We start from the raw sequence: 15,872 nt of genomic DNA, 5'->3' as shown, positions 1-15,872 counted from the left end.
TCATTTTCTTCTTCAGATGATTCATCTTCACTTTCACTCCAAGTGACCATCATTGTCTTCTTCTTTCTTCTCTTGGTTTCAGTTTTGTAGAGAGGACAATCATATTTAATGTGTCTCGGTTTCTTGCACTTGAGGCACACTAAGTCTCTTTTCCCTTCTCATCTCTCATTGTCACCATAGGATGAAGATTCATTTTTAAAGAAGTTTCTTCTAAAAGTGAACCTTCTTTCTTTAAACTTTTTATCCCTCATGAACTTGTTGAAATTTCTTGTGATTAGGGCTAAGTCTTCATCTTCTTTACTTTGTTTTTCTTTTTCAACTTCTTTCTCTTCCTTAGTTGTAGATTTAAGAGCTATGTTTTTCTTCTTTTTGTCTTCCCATTTTTATTGTTTCTTTGCCAAATTGATCCCATAGGTCATCAATGACCCTATAAGCTCCTCCAAAGGAAGCTTGGTCAAGTCTTTGGCTTCTTGAATTGCAGTGATCTTTGTATCCTACTTTGATGGAAGTGACCTCAAGATCTTCATCACCTTCTTTGATTCCTTGTAGGTTTTTCCCAAAGTTTCAAGACCATTGACAATGTCAGTGAACCTGGTGATCATCTCAACAATAGTTTCATTAACTTTCATAAAAAATAATTCATAACTAACAAGTACATTGATTTTTGACTCTTTAACTTGATTTGTTCCTTCATGAGTTATTTCAAGTAATCTCCAAATTTCTTTAGTTGATTTGCATTGCAAATTCTATTATATTCATTTCTATCCATATCACATTGTAAAGTATAAAAAGCCTTAGCATTTAATTGGAAATTTCTTCTATCGCACTCATCTCATTCTTGCTTGGGTTTTGGAGCCATGACTCCATCAATTAGTTCTGAAGGAAAAGTTAGGTCACCTTTAATGATTTCCCATAAGTCTAAATCGGTTGATTGTAAAACCAACTCATTTTAGTTTTCCAATAAGGATAATCAGTTCTCGTAAAAAATGGAGGTTTATTGGTTGCAAAACTTTCAATGTAAAATGAGCTTGATGGATTAACCATTTCCTCTTAGACGATTAAATTTTAAACAAGATGCTTAGCTCTAATACCAATTGAGAAAATAAATGTTAATCTTAATAAAGAAAACACCCAAAAGGGAAGAGAGGAAAGGATGAATTAGGTTTTTAATTTTTTTTTTTCAAACACAACAAATTCAAGCAAAGAAAGCACAAATATAAAGAGATAAGGTTAGAGGAAGCAAACTCAGATTTTATAATAGTTCGACACCCTTTGCCCACGTCCACTCTCCTCAAGTTCCTAACCGAGTGAGAGTTACACTATACTTGAAGCTTCAACCAAGCTTACAATACCTTTACACTTGGATTTCAGCTCCAATGGCCTCTTACACAATCCCTTCAAGTCTCTACTCACTTGAAACTTCTAACACTCAAATGAAAAGTTCAAATCTCTCAACCTAGCTCAACAATGACTCAAATACAACTCAAAACTAGGATGAATCACAAAGGTGCACTAAAGAATATGCAAATGAAGATTCAATGCACCAAGGAAATAATGAGAGCTTTTAAGGTAAGAACAAGTAAGTAAACAAATAAATACAAGTGTTCTCTTGCTCATAAATGAAGTGGAGCTCTTAATTTATAGGTTTCTAGCCTCAGGAGCCAAAATGCCAAAAAGTAGCCTCGGTCAGTTGAGTTGGGAGTCGACCGGTTGACTAGCCATTAGAGCATTTAATGCTTGGCAGGTGACTGTTAGCCTTGATCGAACCTCGACCGGGAAGGCATGTCCCTCGACCGGGAATGCAAGGCTACTAGAAGAGAAAAAATATTTTTTGCATCTCTTAATCGGACCTCGACCAATACCTTAGTCGGTTGAGCTGGTTGGCTAGTGTCTTGACCAGTTCACAATTTTTAGCCCGAAAACCTATCTTTTTATGTTTTTTTTTCCTTTCTAACACTTAGACAAAGGCTTTAGGTAAATTAATATGCCAATTTTGAAATGATTTTCCTAAGGTTCATTAAAACTTGAGTTTAGATGGAAATGTAGTTTTAATGCATAAACCGAGTTTTAAAGATGCATGAAAAGATATGAAAATCCTAAGTGCACTCATGCATTCATATTACATATGTTTCATATGATTGAAGGGTCTTCCAATTGTCTTGATCTTGCATCAATTGGGTCATTTGATGAATTTCCAAACTAACACTTGAAATTCTTTATGATTCAAACCAATTAGCAACTTAACCATGGTTTGTTATCATCAAAACGCAATTAGGAGAACCCTTAGGATAACAATAAGCATCATGAAACCTCCAACGTTTGATTCTCGACATGTCATTTCCCCAAGAGAAAGTTGACTCATTTGGCCAATCAAGATTTGGTTTGGGAAACCTATAAAGGAAGAAAAAGAACAACAGATGGGAAAGACCCTTTTTAGCCGAGGCACCCATCAACTGAAGAGTTGACACTTAGAAAAATTTAGCAGCCTGGATAATTAATGGACCATCACATCAAGAAGGGTTGAGTACCAACACTTAATTTATTTTTTGTGGTTTTAAGTAATTTTTTAAAAATAATTTTTATTTATAATACCTTATTTTTAATCATTTTCTAAATTTGTATGATTATTTTTTAAAATAACTCTTTGAAAACAAGTTAAAACAATTAAAAGATGTTCTCATAAAACACTAGCTTTGTTTGGCAAGTGTTTTAAAAACAATTCTAAAAAATAGATTTTGAAAACAGTTTTTGGAAATTATTCTATGATGTTTTATAGAATAAAAATTTATTTGAGAATATAAAATGTTTTTAACTTATTTTCTATGTTTTTAAATACGTTTTAAAAATAATTTTTATTCATTTTCTATATTTTTATAATTATTTTTGAAAAACGCCCAAAGAATTAAATGATCATTAGTGAAATAACAAATATGTTTGGGTGGAATGATATGGAATAGAGCATTTGTTACTTAAAAAACAAAGTGAAAATAATTAAAAGATATTTTCTAAACTCATAAAACAAGAGAAAATAACTAAAAATAACTAAAAAATATCTCTTGAAAATACCTTATTTATTATTATTATTATTATTATTATTATTATTATTATCTTAAGAATAGAAAATTGCTTGAAAAAATAAATGGGTCACATTGTTTTCTGTTTTTAAAATAAAAATTTTTAATTGCTAAACATATATTTTCCTTTTTATTTTCACTTCTACAACTATTTTTGCCGCCTCAATCCATCACTCTCCTTCCACCTTCAGCCATCGCTCCTTTACCGCATGTCATTTACCATCAAAACACATTTCAAACCTCAGAAACCTTATCTCTTCAGCATCACCAATCTCATTTCATTTATTTGCAACTACTTCTGAACCATATCCTCAAAATGCTGTTTTGTTCCTGGCAGATTGGAAATTTATTTTGCTTCCCATTCCATATACATCTCTTTTCCACAATCCGACATTTGGGAATAAAACTCGTAACCTGTTTCTTTAAACTAGAGCATTGCGAAACACCTACCCTGTCCCTAAAGTGCTGAGTTTCACAAAGGCAACTACTAAAGACTGCTGCATAACAGATCATGCCCACAATAGATATAAAGGGCATAACATAAATGGGAAGGAGGCGGACAAGGAAACAAATTTTAACAGTCAATTCAAATGTGACACTTCGTTTTGCCCCTCAAACTTCTGCCGTAGGCTAATGGATAAAGCTGAAGGGAAGAAAAAGGGAAATTGGAGCTTTAGTGGAGACCAATATAAGATGATAGCAGACATGTAACAAGAATGAAGAACAATGACAATTTTAAACCCCTGCTTCAGTCGCTAGCTAGACATTTATGATTAGGATATGGGATCTCTAACTAGAGATTACTTAAACATTGTGCAAATCTCCAAGAGAAAATGTGATTGATTCCTTGAGAGTTGGTGCCAGTTCGAGGCTTTTTTCCACAAGTACAGCTTGCTAAAACATGTTTTTTAAATGGGCATTAGAAGTCAGGACCTTTGGTGTTTCTGTTCAGGGATCAGGGATCAGGGATTAGGGTTCATGGGTTGTGGCGTGTATGGATATTTTGGTAACATGTGCAGGCACACAGCCTCAGTTCCATGGATTTGGAACTGAGGATTTTGTTTTAGAATCAGCTAAACAAGGCACTTACCAGAACCCACATGTTCCAAAAGGTAGATTTTAGAACCTAAAAACACATTTTTTTTTTCCCTGCAAGAAAATTCTTGCATGTGATATGAAACCATTGTCTACAACCCAAGGAAAAACTCGTTACAACATACGGTAGTAGCATCCCTAAAACTGCCCGGAGAGGCGAAGGAATCGCACTCTTCACTGAGTCAGGTGAAAAGGAAAATTCCAAAACCAGAACGAATTATTCCAGAGGGAAGGAGATCTAAGAAGAAATGACATAACAAGAAAATTCTTCCACACTTATTGTCCTGTCTGCAACAGCTGGGAAGATGGATCTCAGCATGGGAACAAAAAATTGAAAAGCCTCGTGAATCATTTGACCCATCTATATCCACAAGTGCTCTCTCCGGTACTCTCGCACAATCACAGGCACACTTGTAGGTGGGACCTGTAAGAAGCACAAAAAAACTAAAATGGTTTAAACCGAAAAACAAATCCATCATAGTTGTATAGCCAAGCCAAGGCTCAAGGCACAACAACTCCCCAGCTGTAAGAGGAGCAATTACCTTGTTAGATAGGTATCCTCATATATTTTCTACTTATCATTTTATATTTTATTATTCTTGCAATTTTTAATTGTATATTGAAATTTTATATAATCACACTAATTTTTTATTCAATGTTTTTTTAAATGTTTGAAATCTTGATGATGATTATTATTATTATTATTATTTTTTACTTGGATTAGAATTCTAAATTATATTTGGCATGATATACGAGGGGATGCTTAATGCTTGCATGTACAAATTTAAAGTACTTTAAAAAATTCACATCCACCTTTAGTTGCTCCTCACTTGGCTTAGGGGCATGCCTTAGGTTGTGCCTTCCACCTTTCCAAACTACGAAATGCAAAAACAAAACAAAGAAGCAAGGCATAGAATACAAGCATGAGTATTCTGTCTTAAAACTATACTATACTATCCTCAGAAGATATTATTTAAGTACTTGAGTTATCTTTGCTTGGACAGTGTCAGATGTGGGTATATATATATATCTAGGAGTTAGATTCTTTTGACTCCAAATTTTAGGATACAATAAACCTGTTAAACAGGATTCAAAATTTAGATATGAAATGGATACAGGGATAAGCTGAAAAAATAATAAGAAATCAATTAGAAATAAAAATATTTTTGATAAGAACTTCCTATCTTTTATATTTTAATTTTATCTTTTTTTTATTCCTAAATATTCTTAAATTCTCTCTTCTTTCAATGTAATAATGTGCGAAGGAAGTTGAAAATAAAATCAATAAGTAAATTAAAATCAAATAGTCATATTTGAAGCAAAGTCGGAGCATCCAACAAGGATCCCACAGCCACACTCATACCATGTTGTGTAGACATGGGTATGTTGGGAGAGTCCAAGTACCATAGATATTGAGTTACATCATGGAAATAGAGCAAATTTAAACTTACAGCCACTGTCCCATGACCTATCTAATAACTGTGCATGCAACAAAAGCTATAGAAAAGAGAAAAGACGCTGAAAATGGGGTAGATCCTCTGAACACAAAAAGGTTTAGATCCTAAAATTCTCATATTGCAGACAGGAAAGCTGCCAGAAGCTAGTACTTCCACAATCAAGGAGAGCACAGAACTTTATATTCTTTTTCCTTTCTATTTTTCAATGGCAGACAATCATATGAATAAAGAGACTAACAACCACCATTCTTGAAAGGATAGTACTATCCTCCTGCCCCATAACCAAAGAGGAAAATTCGAAAAAGGGGTTCTGCATATGTTTTATTTCCTCCTAAACTACAAAAAAACTAAAACATTATCGCAACCCTGAATGAAACTATTAAAAGATCCAAATCTAATCTTCATTTTAATATCGGAACACCAATTATCAAGCAAAATATAAATAACTTAAGCTGTCAAAGGAAAGAAAAGGTTAATGTTGGACCAGAGAGCCCCGGTCCAAAGGGGTATTGATTCATGCACACTTTAGGACTAGTAAATAACTGAGAGATCAGGTTACTCTTGGAAAACTAAGGATAAATAAAGCGTGTTTTCTCAAAAGTATGAAACATAAAATTTTAATATTAATATGACTTACCATGCCATAATCTGTTATAATCATCGAAACATAATCTGAAGGTGTTGCATCATATCTGTAAACAAAAATCCAAAAAAAGGCGCTTGTATGGTAAGTGGGGGTGAACAAATAAGTGTGGGTCCCCTATCGTTTAAACCCTAAACACTTACATCAGATTCAAAAGCTGCAAATTTTCACTCTTCGCCCAATCATCCAAATAGTTAATTTCCTCCCTACCAGGAACTTTTGAAATTGCATCAGGATCACCTACAAGGAGTCAATCAAAATATCTGAACTATAAAGCAATGGAGAACATGATGCCAATCATAAAATAACACCAATATCAACTAGAGCTGGAAATGCATACCAAGTTCATTAGAGCAAATCGAATCAAGCTGTACTCTCTCATAAAATTTATATGCTTCACAACATACTAACACTGGAACTCGGAATGCATGAGCAACCATAGAAACACATGCAGTCCCAACCCTCGAGTAAACTGTTCCATTGGACAACACAGATGAAGCCCCAAGGAAAACTCGAGTAACTTCATGCATGATATATGAAACAGCATTTATATGGGTGTATGTGCAGCTAAGGCCTTTTCCCACCAATCTTCGAAGTAAGAGTTGCCCTTCAAGCTTTGGACGAGAGTCCACTACAACAACACGAAACTGTTTGCCGAGCTCATGGGCATACAATAGTATCATCTCAACAGCAGAGGAAGACCCATATGTAAGTAGGACATCCCCATCCCTGATTTTTGTTACAGCATGCCTGACTATTACTTTGTCCGCAAGTACTATCTTCTCGTTTATAAACCGATTGATATCTGACTGAAGACTTGCTTTCGCTTCAGACTCAGACAAAGATAAAGGTAACTTGGCAATTCGACTTTTTAAAAACCTAATTGCATTTCCCATGCTTATTGAAAGGGGTCTGCACTCAATTAGAAATGAAACATAACTGCTTAATCTAGCAGTTAAGTCTCTGACAAGAGTTTTTTCAGGTGGAGTGGAATAGTCTTTGATGGCCTCTTGGAATGCCTGAAGCATTGCAATACAACGAGCATTGCCACCAGATACGTCTCCTGCTAAATACTGTAAGCCAACCTAATGAAAATTAAAATTCATAATTAGACAGAGTACATGTTTGACCTTGTTTACAGAGTGGATCTAAAGCTAAGGGCTCAATAACCATCCATATCTGATTTTGGACATCTGGGGTCAACAATCATATGAGTCCAACATAGAATGGAACAGTGGCTCTAAATTTAGGCATCTAACATCATATGGATTGGATAAGACTTATTTTTGTTGATAAGCAATGAGACATTTTTACTTGAGTTCGGCTTTTCCAGAAACTGATTGCTTTGTATTTTTCATTGAATTTAACCTTGTGAGCATATCACTATCACAGGCTCAAAAATAAAACAGAAAATCCTATGAAATACCTTGTAAACAGCAGGATGCATTGGATCAAGTAGGAAAAACTTTGACTCAAGATCAGGAAGCAGAGTTCCACGTTCATACTGAGGTAAATGTCTAAATAACTCAACTCTGTTCCTAACTTCAATTGGCCTTACTACTGCACGCCTTTTTGCCTTCTCCACTCGACTCTTATCATCAAATTGCATGCGTGGATGAGGTACATCTTTCTTTCTATCCTTCTCTGGTGGACGGTCAACACCCTTTTTCTCAGAAGCTGTGACTGAAGCACTATCTTTCTTCTGTGAAGAAAGCTTTGAAACCTTAGCTGGTTTTGCATTAACTGAAGTTGCAACCCCAGAAGCAGCAATGGGTGCCTTACTTACTTCAGCTATCATGATTGAGTACATAAAGATTAATTATTACAACTTGATAATGCTGATAAAAAAACACCATATCCCATTAAAAATAAAACTGGTGGACATAATCAAAACCACCACTAGTGTCTCCAAGGAATGCTAAATAACATGCTGCACCTAAAATTTAAACAGGCTACAGTTCATTTGAAGAACATAAAAAGTAAAAAATAAAAATAAAAAAAGCAAAGAAAAAAATCAATGGCAATTGCACTGAACATAGAAGCTAGAAAATGAATTGATTAGTCTAAACTGTATAGAAGCACTTGAAGAAAAGTGATTGCATGAAAGGTGCCAAAAGAACCCTCAAGGTATGAGGCATCTCTTGTGATAGTCACACTTTTGAGGTCTGAGCCCAATGACAGGGCATTTGAGCCACACCAAAGAATTCTCCTATACAATTTCATTGAACATGCAAATTATATATATTCTCAAAACCAGTAATGCCTATCAAAAGAATACTCTTAAAACGAGTAACATGTGGATACATAAAGCTTTCGATATTTTTATTCTATTATTTATATTATCACTAGCAACATAGCCATATTAGAGATTTGTGTGAGTTGAAGAAAGGAAGAGAGAAGGAAAACGATTCCTTGAAAAGACTGGAGAAGTTTTACTGGGTATAAATACATGATTTGTACAGCTATTAAAGGGAAAAAAGTCTAATATACAACTAATCAATTCCCAAAATTACTCTATGATCTACTTCCTACTAAGTGAAAAGAAGATGAGAGATTTCCTCAAGCTCACTCTCTCTTCCCCCTACCTTAAAACCCGTAAGAAAACCTACATCCCGGGTTTTCAAAAGCAAACTACTAAGGGCCTCCATAGCAATCACAAACAGATAGAGGGAGAGAGGCCCCCCTGTCTCAACCCCCTAAAACTTCGGAATAAACCCATGAGGAAGCCATTAACTAAAACGGAGACACTGGCCATAGAGATTCACCACTTAATCCAATCTAGCCATTTTTGCTTGAATCCCATCTTGGCAAGAATTGCTAACAAAAAGCCCCAATTAAAAAATAAGCCTTCTCAATGTTGAGCTTGCACAACAACCCACATTCCCTTTTTTTCAACTTTGAATCAACAATCTCATTTGCTATTAACACCACATCCAGAATTTGTCTTCCCTCCACAAAAGCATTATGAAACTCAGATGCAACTTTACCCAAAACTTTCTTGAGTATATTGGCCAACAATTTATAAAGGCCTCCTACAAAACTTATAGGCATCCTTAAGATCTTTTTTATTTTATTTTATTTATTTATTTATTTATTTATTTTTATTTATTTATTTTTTTTTTTATAGGTGAAAGCACAGAAAGATAGTATATATAATGAATAAAGGGCGCCCAAAGGCCAACCCAAAGCGTACAAAGAGTATACAACAAGCACCTAAAGGCAAGAGCAAAAAAGAAAAAGGGAAACCAAAAACTTACCCACCCTCATCTAGAATCTAGCCAATCATAAACAACGTAGTCTAAGACAAAATATTACAACCAAAAGAATTTTTCATCCTTTGAATCGAAAGCTCTTCATTATCAAAGGTGATCTTCTTTTCCTTCCAAATTGTCTAAAAGAGACATAAGGGATCTATTATCCATGCATTTTACGCTTCTTGCTCACAAAGGAACCATGTCAACCAAGAAGGCTCTCTCTAACCAACAAAGGGAGGACTCACGTCAGACCAAAAAGAGCAAATAATAACTCCCAAAAAACCCTAGTCGTGGTACAATGGATTAGAATATGATTAATAGACTCTTCTTCAGCACAACAAAGGAAATATCTATTAGCTAAGGACCTCCCCCTCCTCTTTAGTTGATCCAAAGTCAAAGTCTTCCCCCACAAAGCTTCTTGAGCAAAAAAGCCCACCTTAGTAGGAACACAAGGGCTCCAAATGATGCTCCTTGGAAACGGGACTGCAATTCTAAGTTCCAATGCACCATAGAGAGACTTAACAGAAAATTTCCCATCCTTGGTCTCTTTCCAAAGCACCTTATCCTCCAAGTCAACAATCACCCTCTTCCCTTGTAATGTCACAAGGAATCTCTCTACCATCTCCACCTCCCAATCATTGAAAGGCCTAGAGAATCGAGGATTTCAACTCCCCTCCTCACCCGATGTGTCCCAAACCTCCACTACCCACGCCTCTTTTGAAGCCGCCAAGGCATACAACGAGGGGAAAGAGTCACACAAAGTGTCCCGACACCACGTCATCCTTAAGATCTTCTACTCTTCTCTTCTTTGGGATAAACACAAAAAAAGTAGCATTTAGGCTTCTTACAAACCTGCCATGCTCATCAAACTCATCAAACTCATGATTGAGCTAGACTAAAAATCCAAAGGCTCAATCTCATTCCAACATCTCTGCCAGCATCACCACATCCTCTGGTGCTTTCATCTGTAAATGTTGATGCAAATCCAATTCCTGCCATAAAACTGCCAGTGTTATAGTAGGTAGCCACAACGAGATCTCTATGCTTTGTATGGTGAATTATTGTCTTCAATTCAAACATATGAGAAACATTTCCATTCTTGGAATATATCCGAGATCCCGCATCCCACACTTCTTTGGCGGTAGAAAGGAATAGAAAAGGTTTATTGATCTCAAGTTGCACATAGTATCAACCATGAGATGGCCTAAGAATTTTCAGCTTCCCATAATGTAAAAGAAGGATCTGAGATTTTTTGTTCCTTAATGGTACCACGCAAATACCTTATCTTTCCTCAACTCTTAAGGAAAAGTTGCATAGCTTGTGAACACCCAAGAAAATTCCTAACATTATGTTTTTCAAGAGTAATTTGGAGGGTTGGACTATCATAATGGGTGATGGATAGGCTGTTGGGTTGTTTCAGCAGGAGTTTTTTTAGAAATTTCCACCATTGAAAAAACAAATAGGTAGAAAGAGAAGATTGAGAAGGAAAATAATGGTAATGAAAGGATTGTGGCAATGAAGGCTAAAAGAAAATTTCCAGCAAAGGATTAGAATATCTTTCCAGGCTCTAACACCATGTGAGCGGAAGAAAGGAAGATAGAAAAAATGATTTCTCACTTGATTAGACTAGAGAAGTTTTACAAGGTAAAAATACATGATTTCTACAGCCATTAAAGTTAAAAAAAATTCTAATATTGCTTAACAACTTGAAATGTAAATATTAGTAGGATTAAATATGTAAGACCAATGTGTATGACCAACATGTGAATATTATAGAATTAGTTCTAGTAGTTAGCTACTTAGTTACAAAAAATTTTCAGGACTGCTTTCTTAAGCTACTTGCATATTTAAGCCAAGAGTGTCATAATCAACCATGAAGCCACAATCATACATACAATATTTGAATGTGTGTGAGTGTGTATGTAAACATGATTTCAACTTTTAGCATGCTACTGAAACTAAGTGTCCCTTCATTTCTTCATAAGCCATTTTGGTCAAAAGTAAAATGAAATCCCAAAAATATTCATCAAAACAATATATATTCCTGCATACTACTTAAACTAAGTGTCCCATCATTTCTTTGCTTCTTCATGGACCATTTTTGTCAAATGGAAGATAAATTTCAAAAAAAATATTCATCAAAATAATTAAAAACTTTGAATTTTGGAAACACAAACTGATAAGAAGTTTAAATGATGATATTTTGCCAAAGAGGAGAAGCAATTCTGAAAATTTTTAGATCACCTATAATTCAAAAAAGGAATCATGGAATTTCCTAAAAATATGCAAAGCTTGGACCCAACACTAACAAGAAAACAAATCTCAAATGAAGTTTATCTGCTATGAGTTAGCAATCATGAATTAAGAAGTTTAATAAGCCACATTTGTTGTGATATGAAATAAAAACCTCTACTTCCTACTCAGGAATAAAAAGGATAAAACATAAACACCTGCACAAATCAGCTCCAGTGTCATATATGCACTCATTTTCATTAATTCATTAAAACAAAGAAGAACCATCTCCACCTTTTGCCGCAGCTTTTGCAGCTCTCTGAGCCTCCTGAAGTGCACGCCTTTCAGCTTTTGATGTTTTCTCCTTCAGTGACCTTGAACTTGCTGGTTGTTCATTTTGCACTTCAATTGATGCTCCTCCACTTTTTACTGCAAAATATTTTCCCATTAAATCCTACCATTCCTAAGAGAGATTAAATCCAGAAACTTCAATAGCAATTGAACTTCCAATAGTTCAATACATGTATTATAAGTAGTAGATAAATTACTTATATTCAGATGATCAAAGGGCTCATTTCCAGAAAAGATCAAGAAGTCATTAGTGGTTAAGTCACAATTTCTATGCAATATACTCAACCTAATTACTTGTCCAACTCCAACCCAAGCGACCCAGACCCCAAACAATAGATTGCATTTAGGAACACCAACTTTACATGCTAGGCAAAAAAGTACTACAAATCCAAGTCATTCTTGGAAAATTTGGGGAGGTGGAGGGGGGGTTGGACTACCAGAGAGTAGAGGGATTCTTATGAGATAAGCCTTTGGAAATACATTAGAAAAAGGTGGGAAGAGTTCATTCTTAAAACTAGCATCCATATAGGAAATGGTAGACTAACAAGATTTTGGTGGGACAGTTGGGTTGGGGGGTCTAAATTGAAAAACGTTAAACCTACACTTTTTAGGCTAGCATCCCACAAAAATACTACAATTGCAAACTTATGGGGAAGGGAAAGGGGTGGAGGTGGTTGTTGGGAGGTTCAATCTAAAAGACCCTTTCAAGCAGTGGCGGAGCCAGCAAATGGCTTGAGAGGGGGCAACATGTCACTTTTTATTTCAAGAGGGGACAAAAATTGGACAAAAAGCTTTTGTAACCTAGCAGTAACAAAGAAATTCCCCTTTTATCTATGAGAAGGGGTTCAAATCCTCTTGAAGACAATTTAAAAAAAAAAAATCGGGGAGGGGGGGGCACATAGCCTCCCTTGACCATGCACTAGATCCGCCCTTGCTTTCAAGATTGGGAGTTAGAGGAGGTGACTCACTTTTTGGAACACATTTCTTCGTTAAAAGTGCAAAAAGGAGAGAACACTTTAATATGGAAAGATGATAGGAGGGGAAAATACAGTGTAAAGTCTTATTATAATACTCTAAGGGTTGAGAACAATTTAATATTTCCAGCTAAAGAGATTTGAGGATCCTATGCTCCTCTTACAACTCGTTTTTTTGCTTAGGAAGTTGTTTGAGAGAAGATCTTAACTGTAGACACGTTGATAAAGAGGGGATGACCCATGGTTAATAGATGTAGCATTTGCAAAATTGGTGAAGAATCGGTTTATCACATTTTGATTCATTGTGATAAGACAAGGGAGTTTTGGACCTTGTTGTTAGCAACATTCAATTTGGTTTGGGTGTTCCCAACTTCAATGAGAAATCTTCTCCTTGAATGGAAACTCAATGGGCTAGGGACGAACAAAAGAGCAGTTTGACTATTGGCTCTAATTTGTCTATTTTGGTGTATTTGGAGAGAGAGTAATGAAGGACTTTCGAAAATGAAGAATTGTTAAATCAAAGTTTGAAGGATCTCTTTATCTAATCATTTTTAGAGTGGTCTTAGCAGTTTTTGGATTTGGAAAACCCGTCTATTTTGAATTTCTTAGATGCTATCTATTGTTGCTAGACTTGCACTTTTCTAAGTTTTTTCTGTCTTAACTAGTGCTTGTTTTGGAATTTTTATGTATATTGTTTGTATATGTAGGGTGTGTGCCCCCTCTTGTTGGCATTTCTTAATACATGCCTTTGTCTAACAAAAAATATCAATTAATCATAAAGAGAACTTCTTTACACATTTTACTTCTTGCAATTTTTTTGAGAACACAAAATAGTTTTTCTACATATAAAAGAGGGATGAAAATATGTTTTATGTTAATTTGTAAAAGTACAACAATAGCAAGACAGATAACAGGAAGCTACGCAACCATCTACTAGCTTATGACGACCATCCCCTCCGCCAACTTCTCATCACAACTCCCTAAGAATCACTAAATTCCCTAAGAATTGTATAAACACCTTGATTGGACCACCTTTGTAGTATCTCATATAATTCTATAGATATATCGATGGTTAACTTTCACCTGATTTCATAGAAAAAAAGAAATAGTTGAATGCATGACGATAGAACAAGCATTACACCAGCACAATTGGCTCCATCATTTAAAACTAATTTAAAAAGCTTCCACTTATGTCAATTTAAAAAGCTTCCATTACACCAGCACAATTACCCATCAAAAAATTAGAAGGTCATAAATCGAGAGATATCTCCCAATCATTCACCTAATGTCCTCTTTCCACACAAGATATGGTCTCTCATTACATAATGGACACCATTCAAGGAGCAAGGAAATCCAAGCTCAGCATGGTTGAATAATATACTCCAACATACAGATTCTGGCCATCCAACTGGATGGGCATTCAACCCATCCAGTTTGAAGTCAGCGCCCAAGAACTCCACCTAAAAACCCTCCATTGTTTTTCAACTAAAATGAACCTGAATATAACATGACCCATCAACACGACTGGTTTCAAAATACCGGTTTCCTGAATTGAACAGAAGTTAAACCAAAAATTCTGTGAACAGTCAAAGAAATGACCCACAATTGAATAAGTCCATGTCATTTCAATTGTTATAAAATAAAACTAGGACAAATAATTTGAAAACTTAAAACATAAAGAAACGAGAAGTACGCAATCAGGTATAAATTTTAGAACTCCGGTTTTCCCATGTGTCAGAATCACAATAGATACTCGGACACTCACCAAAACGGATATCCAATTTCATTGTTTACTTCCACTAAATCTCTATTCACAGATAATATTACACATGAGAGGATCAAGTTCTTGCTTACCAGAAATTCCGGGAGGCATATTCACTACTGACACGGTAGTCAAATTACTCGGTTTGACCGCCGTCAGATCAAACCCACCGCCAGGAAATGACGACGCAACTTTTCCCGAATTACCCCTATGCGTCCAACCCGCCCCTGAGGCGTCCTCGGAGAACTCCCCGTCGCCAACCTTGCTATAAAACGATGCCGTTGGCGAGGTGCCATGAAAGAACTCGGAGGGATTGTAGCTTCCGACGGGAATGGTGTCACCGGGACGGCGAAGAGGAGGGTACAGAGCCGGACGGGCGGAGAGGAGGTTGTCGGAGGCGTGGCGGGGGGGAGGGATCATGACAGGGGAGAGAGAGTTCCCGGTAGGAGAGTTGTCGGCGACGGGAGGGGAGGACGATTCCGGTGGACCAGATTGAGTACGCCCGGGCGAAGCACCGGGGGCGAAGAATCCCACCTGGCGCACTTTAGGGTCGATGACCACACGTGCGCCGCGGCGAGGGTCCATATGGAGAGGGGTTTCGTGAATGTGCGTTAGGGTTTTGAGAGTGGAGATTGGAAGAGAAGCAGCGGTTTTAATTCCATGAAAAGATAGACAGGGAAAGGGTGGTGTTTGGATTGAAAGAAAATTTTAATGGTTCGAGGGAAAGTTTAGGGGTTTTCGACTCACAATGAGCACAACACAGAGGAATTGAAAAGAGAATCATAATTATCATTAAAAGGGAGAAAAGGCTAAAAAGAGAAGATATGGTTTTAAAGTGCGCAGCCAAATGGAGAAATTTGGAGACTTAATCCATGTTTATTGCTTTTTTTAATGTTAATTCTGTCTTTTTGGTGGAATTCTGGGAAGATAATGTCAATTTATTATTAACATATAAAACCATATACAGGTTCCTACACCCACTTTCTCGGTAACATTTTCATTTTCACAACGTCAACGTCACAGTTAAAAA

General features: G+C 36.0%; 1 protein-coding gene across 3 annotated transcripts; it reads right to left on the bottom strand.

Moving 5' to 3' along the window:
• Positions 1-4,191: 4,191 nt before the first annotated feature.
• Positions 4,192-15,718, bottom strand: LOC100246278 (uncharacterized). Of its 3 annotated transcripts, XM_010662204.3 has the most exons (8): positions 14,935-15,718; positions 12,050-12,184; positions 7,696-8,060; positions 6,610-7,354; positions 6,413-6,509; positions 6,264-6,318; positions 4,983-5,044; positions 4,438-4,593 (listed from the first exon to the last, which is right to left on the bottom strand). In XM_010662204.3, exons 1-7 carry the CDS (start codon positions 15,425-15,427, stop codon positions 5,018-5,020), a joined length of 1,917 nt encoding a protein of 638 aa, XP_010660506.1. In that variant the 5' UTR covers positions 15,428-15,718; the 3' UTR covers positions 4,438-4,593; positions 4,983-5,017. The 3 variants fall into 3 exon arrangements, with proteins under 3 accessions (XP_002283177.1, XP_010660506.1, XP_059598780.1); XM_002283141.5 differs by lacking the exon at positions 4,983-5,044 and having other exon boundaries at positions 4,192-4,593; XM_059742797.1 differs by lacking the exons at positions 4,438-4,593; positions 4,983-5,044 and having other exon boundaries at positions 5,463-6,318.
• Positions 15,719-15,872: the final 154 nt, after the last annotated feature.

This window comes from Vitis vinifera, chromosome 14 (assembly GCF_030704535.1).
Source record: "Vitis vinifera cultivar Pinot Noir 40024 chromosome 14, ASM3070453v1".
Taxonomy (NCBI): domain Eukaryota; kingdom Viridiplantae; phylum Streptophyta; class Magnoliopsida; order Vitales; family Vitaceae; genus Vitis; species Vitis vinifera.
The sequence above is the reverse complement of the archived record's forward strand: the minus strand, read 5'-3'. Positions and strand labels throughout refer to the sequence as shown.